Source organism: Microtus oregoni, unplaced genomic scaffold (genome assembly GCF_018167655.1).
Source record: "Microtus oregoni isolate MIOR12 unplaced genomic scaffold, Mior012 000031F_ref0000149, whole genome shotgun sequence".
Lineage (NCBI taxonomy): Eukaryota > Metazoa > Chordata > Mammalia > Rodentia > Cricetidae > Microtus > Microtus oregoni.
Window position 1 is genome coordinate 21335995 of NW_024543090.1, and position 16252 is coordinate 21352246.

General features: G+C 52.0%; 1 protein-coding gene across 3 annotated transcripts in view; it reads left to right on the plus strand.

The window, feature by feature from the left end:
- Mapkbp1 (mitogen-activated protein kinase binding protein 1) overlaps nt 1-15999 on the plus strand; it is a 53686-nt gene extending 37687 nt beyond the window's left edge. Inside the window, exons 3-31 of one of the 3 annotated variants that reach the window (XM_041679028.1) lie at nt 919-981; nt 1166-1223; nt 1924-2094; nt 2473-2610; nt 2804-2986; nt 3192-3209; nt 3521-3681; nt 4493-4682; nt 5185-5331; nt 5545-5720; nt 6416-6507; nt 7072-7197; nt 7496-7566; nt 7703-7824; nt 8227-8302; nt 8386-8497; nt 8806-8869; nt 9036-9170; nt 9329-9465; nt 9648-9703; nt 10776-11012; nt 11190-11356; nt 11521-11666; nt 11764-11955; nt 12124-12208; nt 12453-12736; nt 12966-13562; nt 13954-14039; nt 14622-15999. In XM_041679028.1, coding sequence (XP_041534962.1) covers nt 919-981; nt 1166-1223; nt 1924-2094; nt 2473-2610; nt 2804-2986; nt 3192-3209; nt 3521-3681; nt 4493-4682; nt 5185-5331; nt 5545-5720; nt 6416-6507; nt 7072-7197; nt 7496-7566; nt 7703-7824; nt 8227-8302; nt 8386-8497; nt 8806-8869; nt 9036-9170; nt 9329-9465; nt 9648-9703; nt 10776-11012; nt 11190-11356; nt 11521-11666; nt 11764-11955; nt 12124-12208; nt 12453-12736; nt 12966-13562; nt 13954-14039; nt 14622-14849 — 4318 coding nt within the window. In that variant the 3' untranslated portion in view covers nt 14850-15999. The remainder of the gene's footprint in view (nt 1-918; nt 982-1165; nt 1224-1923; nt 2095-2472; nt 2611-2803; nt 2987-3191; nt 3210-3520; nt 3682-4492; nt 4683-5184; nt 5332-5544; nt 5721-6415; nt 6508-7071; nt 7198-7495; nt 7567-7702; nt 7825-8226; nt 8303-8385; nt 8498-8805; nt 8870-9035; nt 9171-9328; nt 9466-9647; nt 9704-10775; nt 11013-11189; nt 11357-11520; nt 11667-11763; nt 11956-12123; nt 12209-12452; nt 12737-12965; nt 13563-13953; nt 14040-14621) is intronic. The other 2 variants (XM_041679030.1, XM_041679029.1) reach the window with 2 other exon arrangements.
- The last annotated feature ends 253 nt before the right edge of the window (nt 16000-16252 follow it).

Here is a 16252-nt window from a genome sequence, read left to right on the forward strand (position 1 = left end):
ACACTAAGTACTTGTTATCAGTGTGCACCTCTATGTAGTTTCCCACTGCAGTCTCTGTCTGCTCTTCCCTCCTCCCCTCTATGGTGTGCAGCCTCCAGCCTTGCCCCTGTCAGCTACTCCAGTGCCAAGAGGTTAGGCAGCTGGAAAACAGGCTAGGGCCTGCTTACCACCAAGGGGCCTGCTGAGAACACCTTCTGACTCTTGGCCTCTGGCATATTGCTGCAGCTCCCCTCCCCAGATCTGCCTCTGGGCAGTCAGTCTGGATCTGGTCCCATCTGGAAGCCCTGTCCCCTGGGTGGAAAGGTAGTAACAACCCTTTTTTTTTTCTTCCTGAAATGGGTATAGAATCTCCACTTTGCCTTGGTCTGGTGGTCAGAAAGCCCTGCTGAGGCCTTGAAACCCAGGCGTCCTTTGGCTCAGCCAGAAGCTCTGTAGCATTCTCAAGTCATTCCCAGGTCCTCTCAGGCTATCTCTGCTCCCTCCACCTCCAGTTTATTAGGCCTCCCTACAGTTCTGGTGCCTTGCCTAGCCCCACGGTCTTTCTTATTCAATAGGTGGAGACACACCATCTATAACAATGATTAAGACATGGCTCTAAGCCTGAGAACTGGTTGCAAGCTGAGGCCTGAGCTGATCAAATCACACTTATTCTTCCATCTTGTGTTCTTTCTTTGGGGGTGGGGTGAAGGTTGTGGGAAGTATCCCTGCTGTCCTTTGTGGGTGTGATCAGAGATGGGGCTGGTACTTAGGGTCCTGGTGAATGGGCTTCCACCTGAAGCTGCTGAGATAGACCCTTTGGATGAAGAATCTCAGAGTTTGATTGATCTGTTCCCTCTGCTGGGTGACCAGCAGCCCCAGGTGGGCTCTTGGAGGAGCTGTGGTCCGGACCTAAGCCTAACATCTCACTCATTTTCTCAGGTGCGTGGTTGTGCTGTTCAATCCGCGGAAACACAAACAACAGCACATCCTCAACAGTTCCAGGTATGTGGGCGTGGCCTCCAGGGGCTTTGGACAAGGTTTGGCCTTGAGGCCAGATAGGAAGTGCCCTGTAGACCCCTAAGCCTTTTAGCCTTGCCTTTGGAAACTACACAGGAAGGAGGGAGGGAGTGTGGGAGTGGGGGGCTTAGTTTCCTAGGTCCAACCAAGCTTGCCCTATTTCTTGTAGGAAAACCATTACTGCCCTCGCCTTCTCCCCTGATGGCAAGTACTTGGTCACTGGAGAGGTGAGTGAGGAACAGGCAACAATCCTGTGTCCACTTAGGGTGCCGTCCCCCTGGCTTCTGTCGTGTCTTCAGGAGTTGTTCTTAAGCTTAGTGTGATCAGAGTCACTGCGAGGGCTTTCTAAAGTGCTCGCAGTTGGGCCCCTGCTCCAAAGTTGTATGATTCTGTAACCCAGGATTCCCCAGGTAGCTTTTCTTTTAAAAGCAAAAAAAAAAAAAATACGTACTCATTTTTTTGTGTGGGGAAGGGAGCATGGAAATCTCACTCAGGTCATCAGGCTTGGTGTCCAATGCCTTTCCATACTGAAGCCAGCTCTCTCGGTGTAGCTTCTAACAGGGTGGGATGGCTAAAGTCACATTTTGAAAACCACCACCCTGAACTATTTCTTATCTCCAGGTGCCCCCTGCTGGACACACCAGGAACACAGCCCTTGGTCTTACAAGGAGACAGTAGTAAACAGAGCTCCTTCGTAGGTCTGGCTGCTTACCAGAGTCATTCAGACTCAGAGGCCTGAGCTAGTCTTGTCCTCATAAGTGTCCCCATATGTTTATTGTGTGTCTTTTGTGCCTTTGTCTTGATCTTTGCTGTTGTGCAGAGACCCACTGCAGAAGCAATGTTTAGAAACCGAGGAGGCGAAAGCCCAAGGAGGCTACACAGCACCTTCCCATAGCTCTCACTCAAGCACATTCTTGCTTTCTACAGAGTGGGCACATGCCTGCCGTGCGGGTTTGGGATGTGGCTGAACGTAGCCAGGTAGCAGAGCTACAGGAGCATAAGTATGGCGTGGCTTGTGTGGCCTTCTCCCCTAGTGCCAAGTACATCGTGTCTGTGGGTTACCAACATGATATGATTGTCAACGTGTGGGCCTGGAAGGTGAGTGGGCTGGGTGGGGTGGCCTTGGCATCCTCCTGGGGTTCTGGTGTGTGTGGGTAGTCAGGGAACTGCTGACTTGAGCAACTTCATTTGTTTCACTGATTCCATCTCATTCCTGAACAGAATTTGAAGTAGAAACTAGTCACTGGGTACCAAGGGGCTAAAGGGGCTGGCTTTGTGTTTTCCCATACTCCTGAGGAGTTAAACCTTTGAATTCATTTAGAAAAGGATTTGCTTGTCTTTTTTTTTTCTGACCAGTAAATACTAGAAAGTTGTTTTGTTTCCCAAGTAGAAATTCTTGCTAGCTCTTCTCCATTCTCCAACCCATCTTAGTCCCCAGGGTCAGAGCTTTGATTCTTCTTTTAACTTTTCCTCCAGAAAAACATAGTTGTGGCCTCCAACAAAGTATCTAGTCGGGTGACAGCAGTGTCCTTTTCTGAAGACTGCAGCTACTTTGTCACTGCAGGCAACAGGCACATCAAATTCTGGTACCTTGACGACAGTAAGACCTCAAAGGTGAGGACAGACTCTGCCCCCTGGTACTGCTCCAGCTAGCTGCCCGTGGCTGCTGACCAGTCACAAGTTCTGGACGGGCCTGCTCTGCCTGGGCTGAGGAGTAGTCTTAGAGAGTAGGGGAGCTTGTGCTTGCCCTCTCCTCCTGAGCACCTCATTTCCAGGGGTAGATGCATGTAATGGCATATCTCCCCAGGTGAATGCCACTGTGCCCCTGCTGGGCCGCTCGGGGCTGCTGGGGGAACTGCGGAACAACCTGTTCACGGATGTGGCCTGTGGCCGCGGGAAGAAGGCCGATAGCACTTTCTGTATCACGTCGTCCGGGCTGCTGTGCGAGTTCAGCGACCGCAGGCTTCTGGACAAATGGGTGGAGCTAAGGGTAAGTAACTCTGGCTCCAGGACAGGGTTCAGTTATATCTCAAATTAGGGGAGAACTGGCCTTGGGGCTCTAGACCTGGGGCTGGGCCTCCGTGCATGCCAGAGGGGCTGGATTTCCAGGAGACCCAGGGCTGGTCCCATGACCTGTATGACTGCCTCCTCTTGTTCTTTCTCATCTCTCTCCCCTGCTTTCCTCTTGTGCTCAGAACACTGACAGCATCACAGTAAGTGCTCCTAGGTCTTCCTCTCTTCCTCAGCTGTTTTTTCTCCTTTCTGGGATTTTCCTACCTTAGCATCTTGGCCCCTATGATGCCTAGAAGAGTCCCCGATTTTCACCCCACTTCCCAACTGTACAGGGCTATCGGCCTTATGGGCACATGCTGCTGGAGGGAGGGCATCCTGGATAATAACTGAGGGACTGCCCCTGCCTTGGCCTGTCTCTCCTTTACAAGTAACTGCTGCAGAGGGCGTGGCAGTGATCAAACAAGGCTAAATAGGAAGGTGATGTTACTGACTTGTGCTACTCTGCCCACAGACCACTGTGGCCCACTGCATCTCTGTGAGCCAAGAATACATCTTCTGTGGCTGTGCTGATGGCACAGTGCGCCTTTTCAACCCCTCCAACCTGCACTTCCTCAGTACCCTACCCAGACCCCATGCCCTGGGAACAGACATTGCCAGCATCACTGAGGCCAGGTGAGCTAAGTGGGGCCCACAGTTCCATTCAGAATTTTAGTCAGTACTTCAGGGAACAGAATGAAAAATGTATTGATGTTTAACGATCACTTGGAACACCTTTGTAGACAAATCTGGGTTTCTTGGTCTTTGTCAGGACCAAGGAGACTGCATACTGTGAAGGACGACAGAGTGGCTCAGTTAGTGAGTGCGGGAAGAGCTGTTACCAATCTGGTTCCTCGAGGGTGGTCTTAGGAATGACTGAAGGGATTGAAGCCGCTAGTTGGATACAAGGAAATGGGGTCAATTTTACAATTGGTCACCTTGATTATCTTTAAGCACTGGGATAAAGACACAGCCACCAATCATGCTGAAAGGGAAAGAGTGATGTTTGGTGACTTTATGGTTAGGCATGTGCTCTCAGTAGATGACGATGGTGATGATGACGATGATTTTGAGGTGCTGGAGGGAGTAGCCAGGGCCTTGCTTGTTAGACAAGTGCTCTGCCACCAGGCTATATCCCCAGCCTCATTTTTGTGATTTGTATGATGATGTTGTTTTGATCTGTGCAGAGATGTTTATAGAACCATCTAAATTTGTGCCCATTGTGCTCCATTGTTACCACAGAATTGCCTCATCTGATATTCATGGCCTATGAACTCATTAATGTTCTTCTAGAAAACTCAATGCTCAGCAGCTGGTGTTGGGTCAGCTCGTGGGTGCTATCTCTAGGACTGCTTTTGTCTTCTCAAATCTACTTCCAGATCTGTAGGTTTGGAGACACTGTCCTGTGTTCCATCCCTTTCTTGTAACTCTGTTCTCTCTCCTACAGTCGCCTTTTCTCTGGAGGGGCCAATGCTAGGTACCCAGACACCATTGCCTTGACTTTTGATCCAACTAATCAGTGGCTATCGTGTGTGTACAACGACCACAGCATCTATGTTTGGGACGTGAGAGACCCCAAGAAAGTGGGCAAGGTGTACTCAGCTCTGTATCATTCCTCCTGTGTCTGGAGTGTGGAGGTATGTGGGATAGGTCTGCTGGAGTAGCATTGTGAGAATAGAGGACCGAGAGCACCAAGAACAGCTTTCGGATTCAGTAGCTTCCCTGTCATGGACCCCGGGGTCTAGAGTTTGAATGTCAGTGCCTGTGCATATCAGCTTCTTCTTGTGTGCCTCTGCCTAGCCTGAGGTTTGCCTCACCCTGGGCTCAGGGATCTTGGATGAGTTACTGAACTTAACCAAGCCCCAGATTTCTTAACTGTAAAATGATGTACCCAATCCATGCAATTGTTGTAACAATGAAATGAAACAATGTAATGTAACTGAGATACTATGGCACATAGAGGGCGCTAGGTTCCCGGGCTTTTTCTCACTGTGTATGTTGTATACCTGGTCTCCTTACACGTCAGGTGTCTGGAGAAGTCTTAGTGCTCTGTCTTGGATTTCATTCCCATTTCCATCTCCTTGAATAGGCAAAACTGTCCCCCAAATGGAGCCTAACTCTTCCCCTCTGTCCCTTCAGGTCTACCCCGAGGTAAAGGACAGCAATCAGGCCTGTCTTCCCCCCAGTTCCTTTATTACCTGCTCCTCAGACAACACCATCCGCCTGTGGAACACAGAGAGCTCTGGGGTACATGGCTCTACCCTGCACCGAAACATCCTCAGCAATGTGAGCCAGAGGCTTGGGCCCCCGTTTCATATTCAGCGCCCCCCATGCCTACAGATTTTGACCTTGTTTTCAGGAACCAGCTTCCCCAGTCTTGATCATTCAGCTTTTGTTTGGCTGGGCCCTGTGAGCCAAGGGCTGATCTTTACCCAGCAGTCCTCAGTATTGCAGCTGTCCTGCTGGGATTGCCTCACCCATGTCTTCCTCCCTCCCTAGGATCTCATTAAGATTATCTATGTGGACGGGAACACTCAGCCTCTGCTGGACACTGAGCTGCCTGGAGGAGACAAAGCTGATGGGTCCCTGATGGACCCCCGAGTAGGCATCCGTTCTGTGTGTATCAGCCCCAACGGACAACACCTGGCTTCAGGAGACCGCATGGGGACGCTTAGGTAATGTCAGTTCTGGGCTTGGTACTGGTTGTCTCCCATTGTGGCTGGGATAGTTGGGTCCTCAAGGACAGTGCTTTAGGAGGGGTGTTTCCCCCAAAACACTCAGGAACAAAATATTTATTCCCTAAAAGGGAAAGAATGAGCTTACGGTGGGAAGCTCAGGAAAAGAAGTCTCAGCAAGTGGGCATGGTTAACAGCCATGTGCAGCATGAGGAAACCCGTGGCACAGTGTTCTAAGAAGGACATGATTTTTTCTTTTTATGTTTCTGTGGTGTTCTTCAAAAAAAATGCATATAACTCAGATCACTCATGAGTTAAATGAGGTACATACAACAGAGTAACTGTCAGTGTTCCTCAAAAATGTCAAGGGCATGAAGGTAAGGAAAGATGGAGAAACTATCACAGACTATAGGAAACTAAAGAGGAGTGATAATTAAATGCCATTTGGATTCTTGTAAGGACCATGGGAAAAATGTGACACAGGAATGATATTTAATTAATCACAAATGCCCTGGCTCTTATAATGTGCTGTTGTTATACATATTAATTAAGAAAACTGGACAAGAGAAATATAGAACATTTGTACTATCTAAAATTTTCTTTAAGCTTTAAGGTATTTTTTTAAAGGTGGGGAAGGATATAACAGAAGGAGGTCCCTCCCTTTGCAGCCTGACAGTGACTTCTCATCCTTGCAGGGTACATGAACTGCAGTCCCTGAGTGAGATGCTCAAGGTGGAAGCCCATGATTCTGAGATCCTGTGCCTGGAGTACTCTAAGCCAGACACAGGTAAGGTCTAGCTCTGGCACAGGGCACCTCCTGCCCTGCCAATGCCATTTAGAACTGTCTTGGCTCCTGATTATCTTGAGTCCTGTAATCTTTTGGATCATTCTGTGTTTGTGGGACTTTAAGAAAAGAGTATGTCTTAGTCAGGGTTTCTGTTGCTGTGAAGAGACACCATAATCACGGCAACTCTTACAGTTCGGAGGTTCAGTCCATTATCATGGTGGGACATGGGGGCATGCAGGCAGACATGGTGCTGGAGAGGTAGCTGCGAGTTCTACATCTTGGCAGTAATAGGAAGTGGTCTGAGTGTCACACTAAGTGAAGCTTGAGCAAAAGCAACCTTACGGCCCAACCCCACAGAGACACACTTCCTCCAAGAAGGCCACATGTACTCCAACAAAGCCACACCTCCTAATTGGAGCCATTTTCTTTCAAACTAACTACCACAGGGTAGCCCTGTCCCTGTTCCATGGTTATACAGCTATGAGACACCATCTCCTTGGGGCTCTTTACTGGGCATCATTAAGAGTCTGCTCACGTGAGCTGATGGGGTTCTTCCAACTCCAGGTTTGAAGCTGCTGGCGTCAGCAAGCCGGGACCGTCTGATCCATGTGCTGGATGCTGGGCGGGAGTACAGCCTACAGCAGACTCTGGACGAGCATTCATCCTCCATTACTGCTGTCAAGTTTGCAGGTGGGGCCTGGGAAACGGAGGCTGTACATCCCTCCACCTACCACCTTGTCTGCTGGTGGGGGTGGGGGAAGGTATTGGAAAGTACCTGGGAGTCGTGAGGCTAGGTGGGAAGACAGGTGGAATACAGAGTCTGAGTCAGACAGGCTGGGCTGAGGGTGAGGACGTAGGGTTAGTGGAATACATTCTGTTTTAATTGGTTGGTCCACCACGTAGAGTAGCTAGATGGGGGGAAGTAAGGGAAGGCAGAAGAAAGGCTGCCTTCATATGGTGGAAGCATCCACGTCCCTGTCCCCCATAGCCAGTGATGGGCAAGTGCGCATGATCAGCTGTGGCGCAGACAAGAGCATTTACTTCCGAACTGCACAGAAGGTAAGGCCACTGGGTGTCCCTGATAGGGCAGGGGTGGCAAGAGGGTCTCAGGTTACAAGAGGTGAAGGGAGACAACACAAGCTCTGTGACCTGGTGACGCATTGGGTGTGGCCTGCCCACATCCTCCCTGCTGCAGTCTGGAGAAGGAGTACAGTTTACGCGAACACACCACGTGGTACGGAAGACAACCCTCTATGACATGGATGTGGAGCCCAGCTGGAAGTACACGGCCATCGGCTGCCAAGACCGAAATATTCGGTGGGCATTCCCTTCTCAGACTTTTTCAAAAACTCATTTTTAATTTATTTATTTTGTGTGGGGCGGCAGGGAAGGGTGTGCACATACCACGGTGAGTATGTGGACATCAGAGGACATGGGTCCTGCAGATCAAACTTCAGTCATCAGGCCTGGCTTTACCCACTGGGTCATTTTTCTGGCCTCCACTTCTCAGACTTTGGGGCCACATTCTTTCATGCAGCTCTGTCCCCATATTTGTCCTTTTGTCTGGGCCTTTGACCCTCTTTGAGGCAACAAAGTGCCATGCCTTACCTGAGAGAGTAGCCTTTGGGTGGTCAAGAGGGTCTCCCAGAACGGGGTGAACGCTAGGTCTGTGCCACCTGTGCTGTACCCCACCTAATGTGAGCAGTCCTTCCTCCACAGCATCTTTAACATCAGCAGCGGGAAGCAGAAAAAGCTGTTTAAAGGCTCTCAGGGTGAGGACGGCACTCTCATTAAGGTAAGGGCCAGGCGCTCCTGGATAGAGAGGTACTGAATGAAGAGGGCGTGGCTTCCTCACTTTTTCCCTGTGTGTCTTCCCAGGTGCAGACAGACCCCTCAGGGATCTACATTGCCACCAGCTGTTCTGATAAGAACCTCTCCATTTTTGACTTCTCCTCAGGCGAGTGTGTGGCCACTATGTTTGGTCACTCAGGTAAGTGCAGCACTCACCTCCCCATCCAGAATTCTACTTTGTTCCCTTGTCTATTTGCCACCCTGTGACTGCCCATCTGCCCTGGGAGGACACGGTTGACTGAAGCAATGGTAGGAAGCCCTGCTGGCAGAAGGGGACAGTGTGGTTGGTATTTTCCCCTTCCCATCCAGACTCTTAGAGCAAAGGCCCCTAAGTGTGGCTAGAGCCTGCCCCGCCCTGCAGTCAGTGCTCATCCTCACTGTAGAACAGGCAGGGGTTTGGTTAGGCTTCCATGGCAGTTCAGAGACCATAGTCTTTACTCTTCACAGAGATTGTCACTGGCATGAAATTTAGCAACGACTGCAAACATCTCATCTCTGTGTCAGGGGACAGGTGAGCTCATGATGTCTCTGGGAAGTGGGTCTAAATAGGGATAGTTCTTGGTGGAGCCTGACCTGGCAGTGGAGGGTGGCTTGGATCTCTTTACCAATTCATGGGAATTGGGGAAGACTGGCATCGCTGCCTCCAGAGTTCTCACACATGCTGTGGCTCCCCGCAGCTGCATATTTGTCTGGCGCCTGAGCTCTGAGATGACCATCAGCATGAGGCAGCGCCTGGCTGAGTTGCGCCAGCGTCAGCGAGGGGCCAAGCAGCAAGGACCAACCTCTCCCCAAAGGGCTTCTGGACCCAAGCAGTAAGTGGCACAGAGACTGGCTCTGCCCATTGTCCACATCATTTGGTGTGCTGTCCCTGTTCCTCCTCCCTTAGAACCTGGTATTGAGCAGCTCCTGTGTCTCCCTAGACCTTCTTTCTCATGCGCGAGCCCTCTCCCATGTTCTTGTCTTGACTCAGGCACCAGGCTCCAGTGGCTCCCCCTCCTGGACCAGCTCTTTCCTCAGACAGTGACAAGGAGGGGGAAGATGAGGGGACTGAAGAAGAAGAACTGCCAGCTCTACCCATTCTTGGAAAGAGTACCAAGAAAGAGCCAGGTTTGTGGCAGTCAGGGATGAGGCAGATGGCACAGCTGGTGTAGTGGCTAGATGAGCCCCATCTGGACCACAGGCTAAGGAAACTGGGCCATCACAGTGATCACATGGGGAAGGGGATGCTGTGGGCTCCTGGTCCCAGAGGTGGGTAGGTGGAACACTTCTGATTTCCTGTTTCTGTCTAGCCTCGGTCTCGAGTCCAGCCTTGCTCCGAAGCCTGTCCCATTGGGAAATGAGTCGGGTAAGTGGCCATCTCTGAAATGTGCTTCCAAAGTCACTGGAAGTGAAGGGGTAGCCTCTTGAGTCCCTTGCGCCTCTGAGGCATTTGGGTATCAGATCTGCCCACATGTTCCAGTCTGTCTCCAAAGAAGACCTTATGTCTAGTCTGGGATGAGGGCTGAGGGAGCACCAGTCTTCCTTCTTGTATCAGATGACTAGCTGTTCTAGAGCAAGTGTCTGCCTGGCTGGCCTGGAGCTCATTGAGATCCACAGGGCCTTTGCCTCTGAGTGCTAGGATTAAAGGTCTGCACCACCATGCTCTGCTTGAACAGAGCAAAGCAACAGTAACAGACACGCAGCCTGTGCTGGGGAGTAGAAACGTGCTGAGTCACATGGTTGGGACGAAAGTCCAGGAAAGCAAGGGTCCAGCAAGTAAAAGACGAGGGACACTATAGTTCTGCAGACCCCAGTTGAGGAGGTAAGTTCAGAACGGTCAGAGGGAAAGGCTACAGACCTGTGGCTGTGACTGTTGCGGAGTGGCAGGGAGGGCGAGATCTTTTCAGCAAGCCCCAAAGCAGCCCAGCCCTTGCATGTTCCAAGTTGGGATTTTGAGTCTAGCACTCCATTGGTGATGTGGAATCTGGTACTCTCTGGCCATGCCGGGCCTCAGTTCTTTGTTGTTGGTTTGTCCTTACTGCTGTGAAGAGATTCAGGGTTCTGATGGGTGTCTTCAGAGAACAGGATTATTTAGAACCCTAGCTCTAAATAAGACACGAGATAGGGGTAGAAACTAGAAGGGTTCCTATATTAGATATCCTGTCTAGAATGCAGCTCAGAGCATGTACTCTAAAGCCAGCCTGGCTTGCAGGCCACTTATTGTCCTCCGGGAGCTTGGGCTACTCACTGAAATCTGTGCTGTGGTTCCGTCCCTTGTAAGACCTGGGATAATGGTGTGGCCTTCTCTGTAACCTTGCTGTAAAGATGAAATGAACTAGTAATGGAAGGTGCTGGGCATGCAGACTATATGTACATACATGTTTATTTATTGATAGTGTGATTCTAATTATTACTCCTTTTTCACCTACAATCACCAGGAGCACGAGACCATGGAGTTCCTGGGCTCAACCCCTGTAGCCAACACAGGACCCAAAAGAAGAGGGCGCTGGGCTCAGCCAGGTGTGGAGCTGAGTGTTCGTTCCATGCTGGACTTGAGACAGCTGGAGACCTTGGCTCCAAGCCCTCGAGGCCCAAGCCAGGACTCACTGGCTGTGTCCCCATCTGGTCCTGTGAAGCATGGTCCGCAGGCCCCCGCGCTCTCATGTGCTGTCCAGGTGAGCTGGCTTTCTCCAGCCAGAGCCCAGCCTGGCTTCTGCTGCCTCTTCCCAGAGCTGGAGTACTCTGCTTCCTCAGAATTGGTGTTCACCAAATCCTTGCCAACACTGCCTCCTCTCAACACTCTCTTCTCGCATCAGCAGCCCTCATAGGTGCCCCTTTCTTTGTGTTTCCAGAAGGAAAAGACCCCTCGGCTTCAGGCTTCCCAGCCCTGCTCCTGCCCCCACATTATTCAGCTGTTGTCACAAGAAGAAGGCGTCTTTGCCCAAGATCTGGAGCCTTCACCCACTGAAGAGGGTATTGTCTACCCAGAGCCCAGTGACAGCGCCACCATGGATACCAGGCAAGGGTTGTGCCCAGGCCCGAGCACATAAGGCCATGAAGCCCTCTGAGTTTTTTCAGTTAGGCAATGGTTGGCCTCCAGGCCCTAAGGGTTTGCCTGCCACCTCAGTGGAGCTGCTGACCCCGGCTTACTGTTTTTCCTTGTCTTTGCTGCCTTCCTGGCAGTGCGTTCCAGGTGCAGGCTCCAAGCAGAGGCTCTCTAGGAAGAGTCTACTCAGGCATCAGGGGATCGGAAAAGCACAGTCCCGACAGCGCGTGCTCTGTGGATTACAGCAGCAGCCGGCTCTCCAGTCCTGAGCACCCCAATGAAGGTAAAGTGTGAGGAAGGGACAACTGACTGAAGCGGGGGCGGGGGGCACCTGTGACAGATGGGTACAGTCGGATGCCTCTCCCCTCCCCCACATCCAGACTCTGAGAGCACAGAGCCCCTAAGTGTGGATGGCATCTCCTCAGACCTTGAAGAGCCAGCGGAGGGTGATGAAGAAGAAGAGGAGGGAGGCACTGGCCTCTGTGGGCTACAAGAAGGCAGCCCTCATACGCCGGACCAGGAGCAGTTTCTAAAACAACACTTTGAGACTTTGGCCAATGGGTCTGCTCCAGGTGTGGTCAGTGGGCCATCCTTCAGTCAGTGGAGTCTGTCCGCCTCCCTTCCATGCCTACCTGAAAGGGAGGGTCTGGAAGGCAGTGCCTTAGGTTTTTAAGAAGAGGCAAGACCTGAGGCAAGAACTTAACTTCTGACTCAGTTCATGGTTTCTGTGCCTCCTGCAGGGGGTCCAGCACGGGTCCTAGAAAGGACAGAGTCTCGGAGCATCTCATCACGGTTTCTGCTGCAAGTGCAGACCTCCCCCCTCAGGTATACCCCATGTGGTTCTGCTAGCCTGGGGCTCTTGCACCTGGCACAGCATATAGCCTTCCGTCCTCTCCCTAAGGGTACAAAGTGCTCCTAGCTTTGGAACTAGTGGCTTCACCCAAACCCTGTCTTGCTTTGTGATTGTACTCTCCTGGTGCCTCTCTGTCTGTGAGAACATCAGGCAATTTTAGAGGGAGGAAAACACTGAACCTTCTCTGGACCCATTCTAAACCCTTTTTCCCTGTAGGGAACCATCTTTATCCTCCTCAAGCTTGGTCCTGATACCAAGATCTGACCAGGTGTCACAGGTATCTGGTGACCAGCTGAAAGGCAGTGGTGCCACTCCCCCAGGAGCACCCCCAGAAATGGAACCCTCTTCTGGGAACTCCGGCCCCCAGCAGGTGGCTCCTGTGCTGTTACCACGACGGCGTAACAACTTGGATAACACCTGGGCCCCCAAGAAAATGGCTCCAGCCCGCTCCTTAGCTGCACTCCAGAAAGCCCAGTCTGTGCACAATCTCATACCACAGGGTAAGTAACCTGGTGTGCTCCGCTCCAGGCTGTGGGGAATACAGCCATGGATGTGGGCATGCTGGAGGAAGGAGGGCCCAGTGTGGCCCTGGTGTATCTCTGTGCTTGTCACTGCATGTCCCTTGAAGTGGTCATGTTCAGGGGGAAAGTAGCAACTAGGGATTGAGCCCTAGCATTTGGCACACCTTCCCCACAACGTGACCTGCATCTGTCCCTGTCTTCTGTGCAGATGAGGTGCCTTCATCACGTCCACTGCTCTTCCGAGAGGTGGAGATCCAGGGCAGCTTAGGATCCCTGCCACAAGCTGATAGCTACCCATCTCAGTCCCACTCCTGCCAGAACCCCACCACCAGTTCTGCAGCCAAGCTAGCTCGTAGCATTTCTGTTGGGGAGAACCCGGGCCTGGCGGCTGAACCTCAAGCTCCTGCACCAATGCGAACCTCACCACTCAACAAGCTAGCTCTGCCTAGCCGGGCTCATCTTGTCCTGGACATCCCCAAACCACTGCCTGACCGTCCTACCTTGACCACATTCTCACCTGTAACCAAGGGCCGAGTCCATAATGAAGCAGAACAATCCGGATCCCTGACGAGCCTAGGAAAGGCTCACACTACATTGGAAAGGCGGGCCTGTCTAGGGGAGGGTACCACTCCTAAACCTAGGACAGAGTACCAGACTCATCCTGGCCCCAACCACCCCTGTGCCCAGCAACTGCTGGTCAGCAACCTCCTCCAAGACCCTGAGAGCTTGCAGCCCCCATCCCCTGAGAAGACTCCTAACCCCATGGAATGCACCAGGCCAGGGGCAGCCCTGAGCCAGGACTCAGGTGTGCACAGCTCCCCAGTCTCATCTCTCATCCTATCTTCTTCCTGTCTCTGTTGGCCGCTTTCTGACTCCATCTCATGTGTGTGCATCCAGCCTTTGGCGTTCTCTGTCCTGTCTGTTCCTGTCTCGGTCTATAAGTCACACTCCTGGTGGTGTGACACTCCTGCCACCCTTCATGATCTCCCTATGATCCACTCAACCTTTTAATGTATTCCGTATGCTGGGGCTGGCTTTTCCTCTAAGCTCTGTCTGTGTAGTGTCAGGAAAGGTGTTGGAAGAGAATGGGCAAGTGGCAGGGCCTGTGGGCTGGCGGGGATTACAGCACTACTCTGAGAGCCCCGAGTTGGGATGCCTGAATGAGCAGCTGGACCTCACTGGTGTTTGTCCTTCAGAACTGGCCTTGAGCCTGCAGCAATGTGAACAGCTTGTGGCCGAGCTCCAGGGGAATGTGCGCCAGGCAGTGCAGCTCTACCGCTTGGTGAGTACCGGGCAGCAAGCGGTGGGAAGACAGCCTGTTGGCAGCGCTCCGTGCTTTACTGCTGAGAGAACAGCATCAGGGTTCTCCTACACACGGGGGTGGGGGGGGGGGAGCACTCAGAAATATTCCGAGAAGCCAGGTCGGGCCTCAACCCCACTATCTATTGGTCATTTCTGGCCAAAAACTAGAGCACTCAAGACAGGGTTGTAGCTTAGAACATCATCTTGTTCAAGAAAATCCCAGTTTGTGCCTGTTGTCTCAGTGTAACTATTAATAGTATGCTTTTTCATATCCCAAAATGGTGTGGGCTCTTTAGATATAGGAAATGATCTAACAGTACCCACATCTGAAGGAGAAGTGCAGCCTGGGTGGGTGGTTGGGAAAAGTGGTCAAGAAGAAGTAGATGGTTCTGCTCATCTGGAGGGACCTTCATCTGGGTCACAGATCAGAGTGGCTCTGATCGTACTGATGCGTGGAACTCCTAGCTAGTCCCTTCTGGGCAGGCTAGGCCCGTGTGGAGCCCCCTTTCCTGTACCCATTCTCTGCTGGTTCTTCACCTCACTGGCGGTGCTCTTGTTGCAGGTGACCAGCTGTAAGACTCCTTCAGAAGAGCACAGCCGCATCTCCCGTCTCCTGAGAGACACCTTCTCTTCAGTGCGGCAGGAGCTAGAGGCCCTGACTGGGGCTGCGCTGTCCAGCCCGGGTGGCAGCCCTGGGGCTGTGGGGGCTGAGCAAACTCAGGCCCTGTTGGAGCAGTACTCGGAACTATTGCTTCGAGCTGTGGAGCGGCGTATGGAGCGCAGACTCTGAGTTCCAGAAACCTGTCCCGAGAGAAATGCTCCCACTCCAAACTGTAGCCCTTCTTCCACTCCTCAGAACCTGTGAGAATGTCTGGAGTGGATGGCAGGGATCCGTGCTCAGAGGCAAAACAGCTTTCCCAGCTGCTCCTCATGGGGCCCCTGTATTTATTAATTTATTTCCCTGACTGTTGCCTCACTTCCTTGAGACTCCTGCCTCTAAAGCCCCTCCAGTGGCTCTCATGAGCAGGGCAGTCTTGAGTCTATGTCATCTTGGTGCTGTGAGGGGTAGGAGGGCAGCCTGCCTCATCTGGGGACATCGGAAAGGGCTGGCCTTCTCAGAAGCCATTTGAAGTTACTTCAGGGATCAGCTCCCTGGGGTGGAGCATACACAGGGTACTCGGGGTAGAGATGAAAGGCGATGTGCTATTTAGTGCCCTAAGCCAACTGTAGACCCTTGCCTCTACCCCTGCACCAGCTGCACTCTCCTGGCTGCCAAAGCAGGCATGGTTTTCCCCAGTTCCTGGCAGTCGAGAAAGGTAGAGCTGCCTGGCTCTCCAGGGGATTCCCAGCCCTTAGAAGACTTGAGTTGTGTCAGGACCTGAGCCCCCACATTCCACTCCCATTCTCCCTGCAAGAGAGCCCAGCATTTTCTACCCCCATCCCTGTTTTCCTTGTGGAGCCAGTTGTGGGATCTTGCTGCAGGACAGTAAAGCCCTCTGCTGGGCAAACACAAAGCCTGGTCTACTTTCTTCGACCCTTTAGGCTTTCTTAATTCTCTAATCCTGGTCTCTAGAGGACTACTGAAGCCCCCGGGACCACTTTCTCCCTCTATCCTGGGCAATGCACAATCAGGAACCTGTATTGGGAGTTCCCTCATGGTTTACAGGGCACTGGCCCATCTTCCTAGGACTTTGGCCACACACACACACACACACACACACACACACACACACACTGTATACACAGTTGAGTGTTCATTGTTAGAATACTTGCCTGGCTGGTACATGTACCTGGTTCTTCACATTTGGCCTCAACTTCACTAGCCTGGCTTCGCTAGAACTCCTATCCAGAAACATGAAAAGGAGCACACTAAAATTCTGGGATCTTGGTTGTCCACAGCCAGGCTGACAGAAGATGGCTATGGGACACCTGGCTCATGGAGGAGACTCTTTTTCTTTTTTTTTTTTGGTTTTTCGAGACAGGGTTTCTCTGTGGTTTTGGAGCCTGTCCTGGAACTAGCTCTTGTAGACCAGGCTGGTCTCGAACTCACAGAGATCCGCCTGCCTCTGCCTCCCGAGTGCTGGGATTAAAGGCGTGCGCCACCACCGCCCGGCGAGGAGACTCTTTTTCAAAGGCAGTGCTGGGTGCCCAGAGATACTGAATGCTGAAGATTGTGGAGCGGTGGGTCTGGGC